Source organism: Rhinolophus sinicus, chromosome 7, assembly GCF_057876585.1.
Source record: "Rhinolophus sinicus isolate RSI-liver-muscle chromosome 7, RSI-T2T, whole genome shotgun sequence".
Classification (NCBI taxonomy): Eukaryota; Metazoa; Chordata; class Mammalia; order Chiroptera; family Rhinolophidae; genus Rhinolophus; species Rhinolophus sinicus.
Genome location: NC_142507.1, coordinates 1,807,461 through 1,823,812, shown reverse-complemented (window position 1 = coordinate 1,823,812; position 16,352 = coordinate 1,807,461). Strand labels below are relative to the sequence as shown.

At 43.7% G+C, this 16,352-nt stretch overlaps 1 protein-coding gene across 10 annotated transcripts in view; it reads left to right on the top strand.

Moving 5' to 3' along the window:
• Positions 1-16,352, top strand: part of WWP1 (WW domain containing E3 ubiquitin protein ligase 1) — a 77,814-nt gene that overhangs the window by 35,558 nt on the left and 25,904 nt on the right. For all 10 annotated transcript variants that reach the window (XM_074319039.2, XM_074319038.2, XM_074319040.2 and 7 more), the window contains 3 exons: positions 1,308-1,492; positions 7,269-7,626; positions 16,094-16,189. In XM_074319039.2, the coding sequence (XP_074175140.2) occupies positions 1,308-1,492; positions 7,269-7,626; positions 16,094-16,189 (639 nt within the window). The remainder of the gene's footprint in view (positions 1-1,307; positions 1,493-7,268; positions 7,627-16,093; positions 16,190-16,352) is intronic.

Below are 16,352 nucleotides of genomic sequence, written 5' to 3'. Positions count from 1 at the left end.
GGTGACAAGGGGAGAGGAGCGTGGCCCTCGTCGTTTACTCATCAGATACTTGCTGAGTGTTTGGAGCCAGACACTTGTCCCAGCCCTGTTCCCATGAGGTTTCCATGCTGGTGGGATCAGGGTGGATAGTGCACAGGGAGAATATGAGTTAGTTGGTGGGAGACAGCGATGAGAACTGGGACGTTGAAACAGGACAAGTGACAGGAATGGAAGGAAGCCTGTTTTAAAGAGAGATGCCTGGAAATCATCTCGGAGGAAGTGCCATTCGAGCTAACGCGAAAAAGCCGAAACTGAACCATTTGTGCAGAGTTCTGAGGGAAGAGTACTCAGGCAGAGGCCGTCCTAAGTGCAAAGAACCTAAATTTCTTTGTGGTTAATTTATGCTCTACAAATTCCTCTAACTCCAGAATATAACAGGTAACTTTGGGGTAATTGCATAGTCATAATTTTACTGCCTCATATATAAAAATTTGTCATAAACATCTGAAGGCTTTTCAGCATGTTTTTCTATTTAGTACAATCGATACAGTATATCTGCTGTGACGTGAGCACAGGGAGTGTGAAGAACGAGATCAGAGAAATTGGCAGGGTTAGGGGCCGAGTTTGAAAAAGCTTTGTTGACTGTGGTAAGCATTCTAGATCTTATTCCAAGTACAGTGGATTGTAGGCAGGAGGGGCCATGCAGCCTGGGTGTGAGGAAAGCTCTCCTGGTCACTCACACAACATCACCCAGCTCCCTAGCCACTACCAAGAAGAGTTAAAGTGTTTGCCTTTGTACTTCTTATTTGTAGTTAAGTTACACACTATAAATTCTTCTAAATCGATGGTGTAATACTTAGCCTTTGCTCATCATGCACTCATAATTTTAATGCCTAGTAATAATAATTTACCATCAACATTTGAAGACTTTTCCAGTATTCCATAAAATTGCAATAGTTTTAAATTGATTTTTGTAAGTTTCACGAGCATTTCAAAAATACTTTCAGAGTATTTAAAATAAAGATTGATCTTCTTAGGCTTAAATATTTAAAATGTACACTTTGAACACTCTTTCGACGGACTGAATTCATTTTGATTTAGCATCTTTGTATTTTTTTGTATAGCTTTATCTGCCAGTATGGATGCACTTAGAACTGACAATAATTTAAATGTTTGCATAATAAAAGCATGCCGTATGTTTGTTCATTACTCTGTATCTGTCATTTTGCTGGAGTATCAAGAACTCAGTAATGATTTCTTAGGAAAATTTCTGGTGCAAAGCTGTTTAATTGTTCTAAGTCTCTGAAGTGAGGCTTCTTCTCTTGAAGGCTGGCTGCTGAAGGCACTAATGGAGTCGGCGACCCTGTGTGTGCAAACCCCTCAGCACAGAGCTCACGCTGCTCATGCGTGCTGAACGGAGACAGCACGCCGCCATGTCCGTCTCAGGGCGCTGCCAGGCCCAAGAACACACCAGCTCCGGCCCCACTCGCGTCTGAGCCTGCCAACGACACTGGTAAGCACGGCTCTTTATGATGCACGTGGAAACGAGAACTAAATTAAACTGAATGGATCTGTGCCTACACTCTTACTTGCGTCTTTCTTGATCTTCAATTCTGTGATAGGAATTTAAAAATTACAATGCCTGAATTTTTTTGTAATCATTTTGAAATTTTCAAGATTATTTAGGAACGTACGCCAAAAATCTATTAGTTTCGAGATCACAACACATTTCACTAAGAAAAAACTTCTATGATAGCTAGATTGTTAGGCTTTATGCCACGAAAAGTACTATTTAATTAATAATGTGGAATATATTTCTAAAAGAATTTAAGCGAATTCATTGATTTGTCAGTAATGAGTGGTTCCTTTAGCCTGTCTTTCAGTGCACAAATATTTATTTGTTGGCATATAACTTAGTAGAAAAATGTACTGTGAGCCTATATAGGTCTCAGAGAGTTTCATATTTTCCAAGAGGAAGCATTATTCTATTACAGAAGGAATGACCCTGTTTTTCAATGGGTTCAGCTGTAGAGTTCATGCATTATTTTTTATCTTTGTATATTAACTCTTTCAAATGAATGTCTTGAAACTGAAACATTTTAGAATTTGCTTAAAATGACTAGCGTGTGTGCTGGGGCTGGCGCTGGAGTCCTGGTCTCTTGATTCCAGAGCATGTGTCCCTTCCTGGTTTTGTCCATTTATGGGAAAGCAGTCAAAAGTAGAAACTTGTAGAGAAGCAATTCAGTGGTTAAAAGAAAGTAGATGGATTTATAGTTAAGATACTTGTGTATTTATACTCAGGGTTGGGGGTTACGTATCATGCATTAGCCTGAAAGTTTTTGTAAACATGGGAATTGATGGGAATTTTGAAAATTTTTAAATTGAATTTTTAAAGCTGCCCTTTTTAAAAAATATGGATTTAAAGATCTTAAGTACCAGAATAGGTAGAACTTTTTAGTCATTAATTTAAGGTGCTGGAAAATGAAGAGAAAATACATATAACCGGGGTAAAATGTGTGAGCAGATGCATTTATTTTCTGATTCTGGCCAACTTTCTAGTAAGAACATTTGTCTCAGATTTCTGTTAGCAAAGCAGAAAAGGAAACATCATCTTAGATTATTCAGAATTGTCTCTATATGAAGAACAGATCAGTTAAAACAGCTGCTATTCCTGAGATTCTATCTTTTATGATCTGTATGAAAAGGGACCATAAATGTAAATAGCATCCTTAATTCTGAGAATAAATATAATAGTGTTTTCTAGAACTCTGCCTTACATTATTTATCCTAAATTAAATCTTCCAGTTTTTAAAAATAGCTTGAGGAAGTACCTATAGGAAGGACCGAAATTTCATTTTTTAAAATACCAGCACCTAGAAACATGGTTTATCTAAGTACTAGAATCCGTCACAAGAGAGCATGAATCCAGTGGTTTTTGGCCAGAGGAGTTTTTGAGTTGTCAAATACCCACAGCAAAGACATGATGGAAAAACCTAGTTATCCACACATAAAAAGAAAAGTATTATTTTAAGCAATGTGACTTCCTGGAAATGTTCCAAAGAGGCTGTGAAAAACAAAAATAATTCCCTTATGTGACCAAATGAATGAGCTGGTTGGTTCTGTGGGACAAGCATTGGATTCCAAACACCAGGTCCAGTCCCATCCTTTCTGGAAGTGATGAGCTAGCAGGCCCAGGTCTTCAGTAAGCCCCCTCCTGAGGCAGGAGACGCGTGCGCCGGAGGCTGGTCTGAGAGGGTGCGTCCGCCTTTCTCTCATTCTGTCGTCACCCTCCATTTAAGGACATGCAGTCGGAGCGTCAGCTCTTCTTTCTGCAGCTCTTAGCTGTTTGAGTAGATTGCGTTTGGGTAGATTCAGATGTTGGTGCAACAGGAGAAGACGCCTGAGGGAGGCCCCTCATTGTAGAACCTTGTTTACGCTCCACAGCCTGTCAGGTACTTGGTAGATTCTTTCCATGGGAATAAATTCAATCCCACCTTCTTATTTACCCTTGCCTGAAATGTCAAGGTAAAAGTAGGACACAGATGAGGAACTGGAGAAGAAAGTTCCATCATCACTGTTTCCCGTGACAGTCACAGTAACTACGAGGAACCTAAGACAGTCAGCGTATAAGGCTGACGTCGGTGCCGTCCCTGTTCCAGACACTGCCTTTCCATTTACGGAATCAACTCTCTGTAACTCACATCGGTACTAGTCCTGGAGGGACGGAGGCCCAGGGAGGCCAGAGCGGGACGGGGGAGCGCTGGCCTGTCACCCAGCCCTGCGGCTCTCAGCTCTGCACCCTGCTTTGCTGTCCACCTGGCTGGCAGAGCTGTGCTGGGCCTCAGGTAACACTCCTGCAGGCACCTGATTACTTTCCCCTCCGTGCAGTCCTGCTGGTGACATCCGACCAAATAATCCAAGAGCTGGCCGTCCATTGGCTGCAAAGGCTTCTGGAACCTGCCTCGTTGGTAGCGACCATGTCACCAAGGTCTTTTGTGCCATGTGCCATCCCTTAGTGGGAGGATGAATTCAGGTACATTTTCCAGGAAGGGGGTAGTCTCTTTGAAGGTGTTAGTGTAGAAATGGCGTTCCATTTCTAAATTAAGGACTTTGAAAATTAGTCCTGTTTGTTGGGCTGGGGTGGGAGTGTGCACATCCTGTGTGTACCACTGTGCATGTTTCTAATCCCTCTCCTGCAGTTCCAGGACCCTAAAATCTTGAAAGCCCAGAGGTTTTTGGTAAACTCCTGTGATGGCAGAATGACTAGCACTGGCTTGAGGGTGTTTTGAGTTTGTCATGCTTGGTATGAGTGCGCCTGCCTTTTGCTGCAGAAGTAACAGTGTGTGCCCCCAGACCTGCTTGGGTGCTCGTGTGATGTGCAGTGTCTGTGCCACGTCACTGTCCTGAAATCCACACTGAGGAATTCTGGGACACACTTGGCCCAGGAGTTTCCGGGAGGGGCCTATGGGCCTGTGCCAGGAGTTTAGGACAAATGATTTCACCAGAGACAGCGTTGTACATGAGGGCACCCCCGTCCTGTTCCTTGAGTCTTGATTAAGGGGACCCATCTGATAAGTTTAGTTGCTGTGAATATTGGTCATCATTTTAAGCGAAAATGGTAGGCAGTCATGTAGAGGAAGGTTGGATTTGGCTCCTAATAGGACTTAAATCCCAGTTCTGCCACTTAACACAGTAACTGTGTGACCTTGGATAAACTTAACAACCTCAAAACTTAGCCCCTCCATTTATGAAAAGAGGATAATACTCAACTAACTAACTCCCTATTAGGATTGTTTCAAAGGTTAAGCGCCATAGTGTAAAATATTCACCATAGTCCTTGGACAGTGGTCAGTATTTAAGGAAAACATTTTCTTCCCCCGCCCCTAACTTTTAGTGTAAAATGACGTTTTCTAATATACAATTATTGTTTGATTAATAAAATAGGTCAGAGCTCAGCAGTAACTGATTTCACAAGTTTCTTAGACTTTGCTTTTAGCCTTTTAGTCTGAAATGATTACACATTCACAGAAAGTTGCAAAGAAATGTCCCTGGAGGTCCCCGCTCCCTTTCCAGCCTCCCCGTGTTAACATCTTGTGTAGCTTGGTACCGTGGCAAGGTCAGGGGCTGGCGCTGACACATCGCTGGGAGGATAAAGTAAGATGCCCCTAAAAGGGGTTAGCAGATTTCTAATAAACATTTCAGTAAGTGGTATTTTGTTTGGCTTGTTTCTGGTTTGATTGAATTATAGTCAGAACGTGGCCTCCTGATGGTAGAATTGGGGATTTCATTTTGTCCTTTACATATGCCAATTTTTTAAAAAATTCTGACAGTATTTGGATGCCATATATCTATATATGTATTAGAAAGTCAAAACTACCTCTCTAACTGTAATTGAGGTCAGGTATGTTGACTGTTATTAAATCCTTCCTATACTTAATATTTCTACTCATGGTTTGTCTGTTACCTGCATAGTTTTGAGAGGTTTGTTTAGTTTTTCTTTGATTTGTCTTTATTGATTCAACAAATATTTGTTTTCATATGCCAGGCATTTTGTAGCTGTTGGGAATACAAATTGAACAAACCTGACAAAGTTTTTGTACTGTGAACTTAATGAAAAAGGAATAAAAACCAATAAATAAAATGACTGCACAGCCTGAGAAACAAAACAGAATGCTGTGTAGCCAGGGAGGGATGGGGCAGGTGCAGCGTCACATGAGACACTCAAGGCTGCCTTCGGAAGGTGTGATTGAGCAGGGACCCCCAGGAGAGACCATGGGGCAGCTGTGCACACCCCGCAGTGGGAAGGAGCCCGCAGAACACCGAGAAGGCAGTGCAGCTGGGGTGGGGTCCTGCGGGCCGGCGTCACGGGCTTGGAGTTTATTCCGGTCGTACTGGGGCTCCACTGCTGTCTAAGTCGGGCAGTGACAGATCTGCCCTGTGCTTTAGGAAGGTTCCTGTGGCTGCTATTTGGAGAATGGATTGTAGTTGGACGGGAGAGGAGACAGGCTGTGGCCTGGTGGAAGCCAGAAATGACGGACGGGGCGTAGTGTGAAGATGGGGAGGGCTGCGGAGAGTGCTTGCTGGCGGGTTAGGAGTGTCTGCCTGAACAACGGAGGCGCTGTCTTCCTCTGTCTCTGATAGTGTGTGTTTTAGGTCTGTATTTTAGTGTGCACACAGGTTTGTGACTGATTCTTATTGGAGTGCATTATCTTTTCTCCAGTGTTCCTCTTTTGCCATTTACTGTGATTTTGCTCTGAAAAGACTACTGCTTATCTTTTCTTTTGTGGAAATTAATTTCACTCATCGATCGAAGGGTAAACATTGAAGGAGATAGTTCTCGTCAGTGAACATCAGGAGACACCAGAATTTAATCTCTATGTACACATTCTCTTTTCATTTCTCCATCTTAGCTATCATATGTAAATATTAAAATATAAATATTTTATTTCTTGTACTTCATTACTGATATATTTTTCCCAAAGCCCTTCTCTCCCCCACGCTTGGTGTAGAACTTGGTTGATTCTGTCGTTCTTGTGCACTTAACCATTTGATTCCATCTCTAATTTCTAACATTTGAGTCTCTTTTCCTTTAAAAATCTACCTGAAGATTCCATTACTCTTATTTAAGGCTTCCTCCCCATTTCAATTAGAACTTTCATGTATAATCTTCTAATAGGTTTTGTTCAATAATCTGTTCTTTCCACTTTTAATTTAACTCACTGTTACAGTGACATAGTTGAAATGGATCGATCACATTTAAAAGGAAATTAAGAAAACTCTCTAACCGTGGATTGCAGTATTGGGTTATTTCTCTGGAAAGCACAGAATGAGCTCCCGGACCTTCTTTGCAGCCCTCTGTAGCACTGTCTTACAAATGAATTCCATTGTATGTTCCCCACTGTTGGCACAGACTTCTCTTGATATTAGCTACCATTTGCACATAAAAAGGGACATAGAAAGGGTTCATTTAAAAGTTTTTTTTAATAACCCATGCAGACTTTCAGAGCTGATAATTTGGAGAAAAAAACCTTTGTTATCCTAATGTTGGTTTCTCTTTCCTAAGTTAGGTGTGTGTGTGTCGGTGTGTATGTCGGTGTGTGTATTCTTAAATTTTTATTCACATGTTCATCTCTAAACTGTGAGTAACAAAACAAAAAATGACGTGCCTTACTTCCATTACCACCTGCTCCATTAGTCCGCGGGAGTGCGGCTCTGACTGAGTGTGACGGTGCAGCCATCAGTGCTCTGTCGTTCCTTGTCAGGTCATCTTTCTAATTTTCCCTTTTCAGTTAATGGAGAGTCACCCTCATCGACCCCTGAAGATGCCGCGGGGGCTGCAGTGGCCTCTGAAGACACCACCTTGTCTCCGGGTCGCACTAGTGCCACCAGTGAGGACCCGCCCATTCCAGAAGTGCCGGCTGCCTCGGGACACAATGGCTGCGTCCTTCCTGACAGTGCAGCACTTGAGTCTGAAGCCGGCTGTGCCCTGGACCCAGGCGCCTCTGCCTCCGTCTCCGCCTCCGCCTCCACCTCCACCTCCGGGACCGGCTCTGCCCTTGAGGCCGCCAAATCCAGGCAGCCGGCTGGGTGTGAGGAGCCCACCCGGCCGTCCTCCGGGACCCCCGGCACCGACACTTTGCCCTCAGGGTACGTCCGTTTCCTTTTCAGATGTTTGACTCACATTTAAGTAGCAGCTTTTCCTAAGTATGACTGTTAAATGTGTGTACAATGTTTCCTTTGTTCAGTAATTTGAAATCTGAGTGGCAGTCTTACTCATACTATTTGTTTGCTACAAATCAAGTACAATTTGCTACAAACTTAATAACCATTGCTCACCTAGTCAACGTACAGGCAGAAGGCAGGGAAAAGGAAAAAAACTGATGTGAATCGCGGGACCCTCTTGATTGGGTTCTTGGGTCATTGTGACTGTTAGGTAAGAGCGACCAGGACACAGCCATGGTCACCTCCGTTCTCTAGCTTCCTGTGTGGTCTGTTCCTCGCACCCCAAGCCTGACAACCAGCAGCCGTAATGCTGCGTGGACCTCATAACCTCCCGATGGGTTGTTACAAACGGGTTTTCACTGCCGCTTAGTCATGGCTTCCTTTGCAGGGTGTCCTCTGTGCTCTGTCTCGCCCTCCTGTGCTTCTTGCTCGCCTGTTCTTTTACTCTTTGCTTGGCTCTGACGACACAGACATTAATTCATGATTCATTGTCTCTGCTCTCAAGAGGCTCATTCAGTGGCTTAGCTTTGCAAACGCACGTACACGGTAGAGGCTGCAAATGCTGGAATGGAGGTGAGGACATGGCGTTTCCCTGCACAGCCGGCGTGTCCGCCTGTGGCTCAGCCCCCCTACTCTCACTGCCGCCGGTGTCACCGCAGCTCGCTCTCAGAGCTGGTTTGCTGGGGCTCTTCTCCAGCTCTTCCCGCCCTCGCCCCCGCCTCCCTGTGGTTGCAGCCGTGGTCTCCCGCATGTGTGTCCTCTGGGGGCTTGCACTGCCCCCTCACTTTAACTGTTACATCTGTCCGTCCAGCCAGAGCTTTCTCTGAGCTTGTTTTCATCTGCTTTCCGGAAGTCTCCCTTGTGTCTCCTGCATGCATCTCAGACCTGACATTGTCCTCCCTTCCCCCTCAGAGATCTCTCATTGTCCCTTTGTCTCCTGCCTGTGGCGGCTTAGTCACCGATCCTAGTCTCTTGTGTGCCTGCTCCTGTGACAGACACACAGGAAGCTGTTCTCACCGTCAGGAACCTCATGGTCTCGTGGCGGGAGTAAAGAGCAGCAGTCGGGGATGCAGCGAGAGCTACACCAGAGCTAAGCCTGGGGTGCCGTGGGCGACAATGCAGAGGACGCCAAAGACTTCTATGTGGATGAGGCGACTGGAAGTGGGTGTCTCGAGAGGAGGGGGAGTCAGCAGAGCAGGGCACCGGCTGGCGCCCAGCAGAGCCAGGCGCGTGCTCAGGTCTCCAGCACCCCTCGAGAGCTCAGTGGTCATCACAGCCTGAGCACAGCACATCGGGCAGCGAGCTGTGGGTGCCGGAGAGTAGGCAGTCCTGTGAGAATTTGGTACCCGCTGAGGGTATGAGAGTTCTTCCTGCAAACCGGGCATAAGCACTAGAGGACTTCAAGTAGAGCAGTGACACATCACACTTGGATCTTATTAAGGTTATTCTAGTGGTGGTGTAGACGGTAGGAATTCAGGAGACCAGACAGCTGGCTGTTTCATAGTAAAACAGTCAGTGTGTAAACCGAACTCGGGAGCCACCTCAGTGCTTCCTGCCACACGCTGCAGCCCCCGTCGTGGGCGCGGCAGTGGGAGCGCCGTGCAGTATCGAGGGGAGTGATTTCCACATTGCAGGCTGCACCCATTCATCGGGTAGGACTGGCATTGGAACACGTACTGAAGGAAATCAACACAGACCAGAATAAAAAGTGCTGAAGGGTGTGGTGGCCAGTGAGAGTAACCACTGTTCAGGAAGTTTGTTCTCCTGCACTGCGGTCCTGTAAAGTGGACTCAACAGCATCTAGTGCACCCGCTGGTTTGGTGTTGAGTTGTATGAGTTCCTTACATATATTGGTATCGGCCCCTTATCAGAGGCGTTGTTTGCAAATATCTCCTCCTATTCAGTTGGTTGCCTCTTTGATTTGTTGATGGTTTCTTTTGCTGTGCAGAAGCTTTTTAGTATGATATAATCCCATCCCTTTATTTTAGCTTTGACTTCCCTTGCTTTTGAGGTCAAATTCATAAAATCTTCTTTGAACCCAAGGTCCATAAGTTTAGTACCTATGCTTTCTATGCATTTTATTGTGTCAGGTCTTATGTTTAGGTCTTTGATCTATTTTGAGTTAATTTTGGTACATGGTGACAGCAGTCCAGTTTCATTCTTTTGCACGTGGCTTTCCAATTTTTCCAGCACCATTTATTGAAGAGGTTTTCTTTTTTCCATTGTATGTTTTTGACTCCTTTGTCGAAAATTAACTGTCCGTATTTATGTGGGCTTATTTCTGGGTTTTCAATTCTATTCCATTGGTGTATGTTTGTTTTTCTGCCAATACCATGTCACAGAAAGACAAAGGATCATATAAGAATACTATGAAGGACCATATGCTACCAAATTCAGTAACGTAGAAGAAATGGTGATATGGACAGTTCTTAGAAATAGACAAGTTCTTAGAAACATATACTCTTCATAGACTGAATCACAAAGAACTGGAAAATCTAAATAGACTGATCAACAATACGGAAATTGAATCAGTCATCCAAAACCTTCTCAAAAGCAAAAGTCCAGGACCAAATGGCTGCACTAGTGAATTCTATCAATCATTCAAAGAGGATCTAACACCTGTCCTCCTCAGACTCTTCCAAAAAATTGAAGAAGAGGCAATACTTCCTAATTGATTTTATGAGACCAACATTACCCTGATACCAAAACCTGGTAAGGAAAACAACAAAAGAAAATGACTGACCAATATCGCTGATGAATACAGATGCAAAAATCCTAAACAAAATTCTAGCAAATCGAATGCAACAATGCATTAAAAAGATTATACGTCACGACCAAGTGGGGTTCATCCCAGGGGCACAAGGATGGTTCAACATACGCAAATCCATCAATGTGATACATCACATACACAAAATAAAGGACAAAAATCATAAGATTATATCAGTCGATGCAGAAAAAGCATTTGGCGAGATACAACATCCATTTATGATTAAAACACTTAATAAAATGGGTATAGAAGGAAAATACCTTAACATAGTAAAGGCCATATATGACAAGCCCTCTGCTAATCTCATAATTAACAGTGAAAAACTGAAGCCCTTTGCTCTACGTTCAGGAACACGACAGGGATGTCCCCTGTAACCCCTGCTACTCAACATAGTGTTGGAAGTCCTTGCCAGAGCAATCAGGCAAGTGAAAGAAATAAAAGGCATCCAAATTGGGAAGGAAGAAGTTAAAGTGTCACTTTTTGCAGATGACATGATTCTTTATATAGAAAACCCTAAAGACTCCACCAAAAAGCTATTAGAAGCAATAAACGAACATAGTAAAGTTGCCGGTTACAAAATCTATGTACAAAGTCTATTGCAGTTCTATATACTATCAATGAAACCTCAGACAAAGAAATAGAAAAAAGCAATTCCTTTTGCAATTGCAATAAGAAGAATAAAATTCCTAGGAATAAACTTAACAAAGGATGTGAAGGACCTATATGCTGAAAACTATATGACATTTTTAAAAGAAATTGAAAAAAATAAAGAAAGAAAAGAAATTAAAGAAGATACAAAGAAATGGAATGACCTTGCGTGTTCATGGATTGGAAGAATCAACAATAGTTAAAATGGCCATATTACCTAAAGCAATATACAGATTTAATGAAATCCCAATGGCATTTTTCAAAGAAATAGAACAAAAAAACAGATTTGTATGGAACCACAAAAGACCTCAAATAACCAAAGCAATCCTAAGAACAAAGAACACTGCTGGAGGTATCACACTCCCTGACTTCAGCTTGTACCACAGGCCACAATAACCCATCACTAGATTCTACAACTGCCATTTCACTCTGCTGCTTTCTCACATAGCTCTTCATCTCTCTGTCCACCTAATTTTTAAATGCATTTCAGTAAGTTGCAGATGCCAGCACATTTTTCTCCTCAATATTTCAGCTTGCATATCATTAACTAGACTTCAATATTTCTTTGTTTTTTTTTCAGTAAAGTTTACACAGAAGGAAATACACAAGTCTTCAGTGTACCATTTTTAATGAGCTTTAACAAATGCATATATCTGTTCACCCAAACTCTTACCGCGGTAAAAACATTTCCATCATCCCAGAACATTCTCTGAAACCTCTTTACAGTCAATCCCTGCCCTAGTTTTAGAGAGGCAATCGCAGTTCTGATTTTTTCCCCACTACAGATTATAGATTAGTTTTCCCTATTCTAGCATTTAACAGATGGAATCAGTACGACCAGTTTTGAGTAAGTTTCTTTGAATCAGCATGATGGGACCGGTATTGTTTCTCTTTGTAACACTTAGATCAACAGGTGACATCCTCCGTTTTCTCTGCACTGGTCTGAAAAGGGGCTTTATTTTGTCTATTGCTGTATTCCTTGTGCCTAAAACTGCCTGCCATTTAGCAGGTTCTCAGTAAATATTTGCTAAGTTAGTGACCTGGAGCTTGACTGGGTCGCTTGGAGTGAGTGAGCCATGGGGAACAGGCCCTGGCTTGTCGGTGCCTCTGAGGAAATGGGGAACAAGGTCAGAATTCTCCACTCAAAAATCCCCTGGCATCCATTGAATTGAACAACAAAGCGGTTATGGATTGGTGACCTCTGGCAGAGTGGTTTCTGGGAAACGGAGTGTGGTGGAGCCAGCCCGAGGGCGCAAGCGTGAGAAGACTCCCCTGAACACTGGGAAGGGGGCGAGTTTGGTGGACTTAGCAAGACCAGAGAGGCCGTTCCTTGTTTTGTAAGACGGGAGAGACTTCAAGGGGTCTGTCACCTGCAAGGGCAGAAGGCAGTGGGCGCAGAGCAGGGAGGTGACTGGGTTTGGGACAGGCAGGTCTCGTCTACCCCATTGTCCCACCTTGAGACCCACAGTTAGTCAATGAGGAACTAACTCCTCTTGTTTTTATTGTGAAATCTCACAAAGTTCTCCCAAACTTCCTGTTTTTGTTTTAACAAGGTCTTGTTCAGTAATAGGCTTTGAAAACTTCTATATGACGTCTTAGTGAGACGGGGAGGCTGTATCTAACTACCTGAAAGGAGAGTATTGTGGTTGAAGGTGAAGTGTGGCCGTTGCAAATTCGCACTTCTCTCCAGGAAATGGAGGAATTCTGCTGAGAATTCTCCTCAGTCAGGGGATACTCATGGGATAAAGGGTGTCGGGCCAGGGCCAGCCAGCTGCTTTTATACGTCAGAGCACAGGCACAGCTGTAGAGGGCTGTCACTGAGTCCCCGGCCCAGCCAGTGTCCCCCTTCGCTCTCCTTACTGCCCCCCTCATTGGATTGGAATGTCCTTTCTATTGAGAGAGTGACTGCTGATCAATAGTAATCTCTTACTAGGTTTGTGTGTCCAGAATAATCTCGCTTTTGCCGCTTTCCCCACAAAGCCTGAAATGTTTACTGTTTGTCACTTTACGGAAAATGTTTGCCTACTCTTGATCTAGTGCATAGAAGATATCCAAAAGTACTTCTGAATATGCTGTTCTCTGTAGCAAGCAGTTTAGTTTGAGAACGATCAATTCTGTTTAGAGCAAAACACTGAATTCTGGAAGTAATCTTTCACTTTTGGAAGAATTAAGAAGCAGGGGCTAGCTAGCATAAGTGCTTGCTGAATATTTGTTGAATGTTAAATTAGAAATATTTGCAATTAGGATAAAACTGGAAAAGTGCGTCATAGCCCTTTATACGGATGAAGCACTTGGTTCTTTTCTACCCAAAACCCAGACTATTGTCAATTGGGGTTTTACTCTTTCCACTCAGGAGATTGGAAGTGTCTTCTATTTAAACACCCTCCACACCACCACCGCTGAAAAAGACTACAAATACTGACATCTGTTTGTTCTCCAGTGAAGCAGCCTCGTTCTGTCACCTTTCAATTAATCCCATAGTCGATGAATCGCACCCATGCACACAAAGCCCCACTCAGCTTTTCGGTACCTGCTCATTAGACACACAAGATACGCCTCTTACATGCAAGACAGACAGCCAAACGGCCTAGAAAATTCTGCGTGAAAAAAACAGACTGTCTCAGTATTCTCACAGGGATAAGAGTAGATATAACATAAGTTACAGAAGGATGAGGTGTTACAACAGTGGAATACTTGAAGAACTATAAGCTCTTGGAAATCTAATTCAGTAAATTCAGTGGAAGACTTGGCCCAGAAAGTAGAATAAAAAGAAACTTATAAAAGAACAGGAATTACATATGAATACTGGAGGACCAGTTCAGAAGATCTGAGCTGAGAAGTTCTGAAAGAGAGAAAATGGGAGGAAATCCTCAACAAAATAATAAACGTGAAGGGCTTCGAATTTTCTTATTGAAAGGGCTCACCAAGCCCCAGGATAATAAGGGAAAATAAATCTATATTAAGACACCTTATTGTGAAAATTTTAGTACGTTGGGGCCAAAGAGAAAAATCCTACGTATTTCCAGAGGTTAAAGAAAGGGGAAAAGCAGGCCTCGTCCTCCTCGGAATGTATTTGACTTCTCAGAACCAGCACGAGCAGCTAGGAGGCAACGGCCAGTGGCTTAAATGCTGAGGGACAGTCTCTCCAACCTCGGGTTCTGTGTGCAGCGTCACTGTTGAGTGTGTGCACAGACATCCTAGGCTTACACAAGTTTCCTGCCCGGGTCTTCTTCTTAGGAAGCTGTCAGGACTCGTGTTTCTGCAAAACACGGAAGTGAAAGACCTGGCCCCTGATGTGGGGTCTGATGGAGGAGGCGTGGAGGGCTCCGCTGCGTGCCCGAGGCGGCAGGGAGTACCTGGAGTTAAATGAACAATAAGTCCGTGGCAATGAGGAAATGGGAGGAAAGAACCAGAACAAGAGATCGCGTTGTCCTCCATGGCCTGTCTGGGGCTTCCACAGTCAGAGAACTGATTTAAGGAAGGACATGGCATGTGTGTGTACGTGTGTGGGGGGGTTTAGAGCAGTTGGGAGGAGGGTGAGTGTGAGAGTGCGTGTACGTGTGTACGTGTACATGTGCGTAGGAAAGAGTCTGACAGCTTCAGCTTGTGCACCTTGTTTAGGGAGTAGCTTTATCTGTAGGGTCATTGTGTAGAGAAAAAATAATTAAAGGCCTGTCTAATCGAAAAATCCAAATCAGTTGAGTCCCTGTGTTTAAGAAGAAGACAGATATCTTCTATTTATTCTACTTTCAAGTTGAAAAGAAGGTTAAATTCTGAAATACCAGGTTTTTATGTTTGAAATGTTTCTTCTAGACTATATTATGGAAAGGCTGGAGAGGAAGAAACGGATCACAGAGGAAGGAGAAAGTGAGAGTGGGCAAAATAAAAGATTGCAAGTCTTGGAGGTAGAACAGAAGAGGAGAAAGCTGGGATGTCTGCACACTTGCAGGTTTATCAGAAACAAGGGAGGGACAGATGTGTGCAGAGAACACACAGAATCAGCACGGAGCAGTGATACCACATGCTTTTTTAAGGGGATGTCTGCTAAAATCTTTTAGACGTGCACGTTTGAAATTACAGGAAAATAGCTTTTTACGAAGATGGCGCTGAAAGCGAAGAATAAAACCCCTGCCCCTCCCAGAGCCGAAGCCAAAGCAAAGGCTTTAAAGGCAAAGAAAGCAGTGCTGAACGGGGTCCACAACCACAAAAATGCATGTCACCCACCTTCCCAAGGCCCAGACACGGCGGCTCCCAAATATCCTCAGAAAAGCGCCCCCAGGAAAAACAAGCATGGCCACTATGCCATTACCAAGTTCCCTTGACTGCCGAGTCGGCCGTGAGGAGGACAGAAGACGATGCCACATTGCTCACTGTGGGTGTCAGGGCCAGCAAGCTCCAGAGCCAACAGGCTGGGAAGAGGCTCCGTGACATCGACGGGCCGAGCTCAGCCCCTGATCGGGCCTGAGGGAGAGAGAAGGCATATGCGCCACTGGCTCCTGACGAGGACGCTTCAGATGTTGCCAACATATCGGATCATCTAAGCTGAGTCCAGCTGGCTAATTCTGAATAAAACAGTTTTTGCACTGTGAAAAAAAGAAAAAAAAATTGCAGGAAAAAATGGGTCTTACTTCATTGACATTCTGTGCCTTGGGATTGGCATTAGGCTGAAAGTTCCTCTGCCCTTGATTACATTTCTGTGTTCTGATGAGGTGGCATTCTGTACATTAGTCACTTTAGAGAACGGTAGGTATTTTTCTGTCCTCCTCTGCCAACTGCACTTCCTGAGTGTCCACTAGTGTTAATGAAAAAGAAAGCACTGAGAACTTAAAAAGCACTAGTAATTGAGAAACAACTTTATAATATATATACACCGGTATGTATATATATGCTTTTAAAGTAAAAGTTCTCTGTAATTTTCCTGATTCTGAGAAGGAATCGTTTTTCAGATTGTCTTACATTTTTGCATCTTTATTAAAGGTGGGAGCAGAGGAAAGACCCTCACGGGAGAACCTATTACGTGGATCATAACACTCGGACGACCACGTGGGAGAGGCCACAACCGTTACCTCCAGGGTAATGTCGCAGCTTTGTGTGTCTGCAGTTGTGTTTTCTCAAACATGCGGTTTAAAAGTTTATTTAATGCAACAGAAAATGATTCTTCTCTATATTGTTTCCTTGATATGCTTTTGTGAATGCTGGATGTTTAGTAAATGAGAGGTGTTATATCTTGTATCTC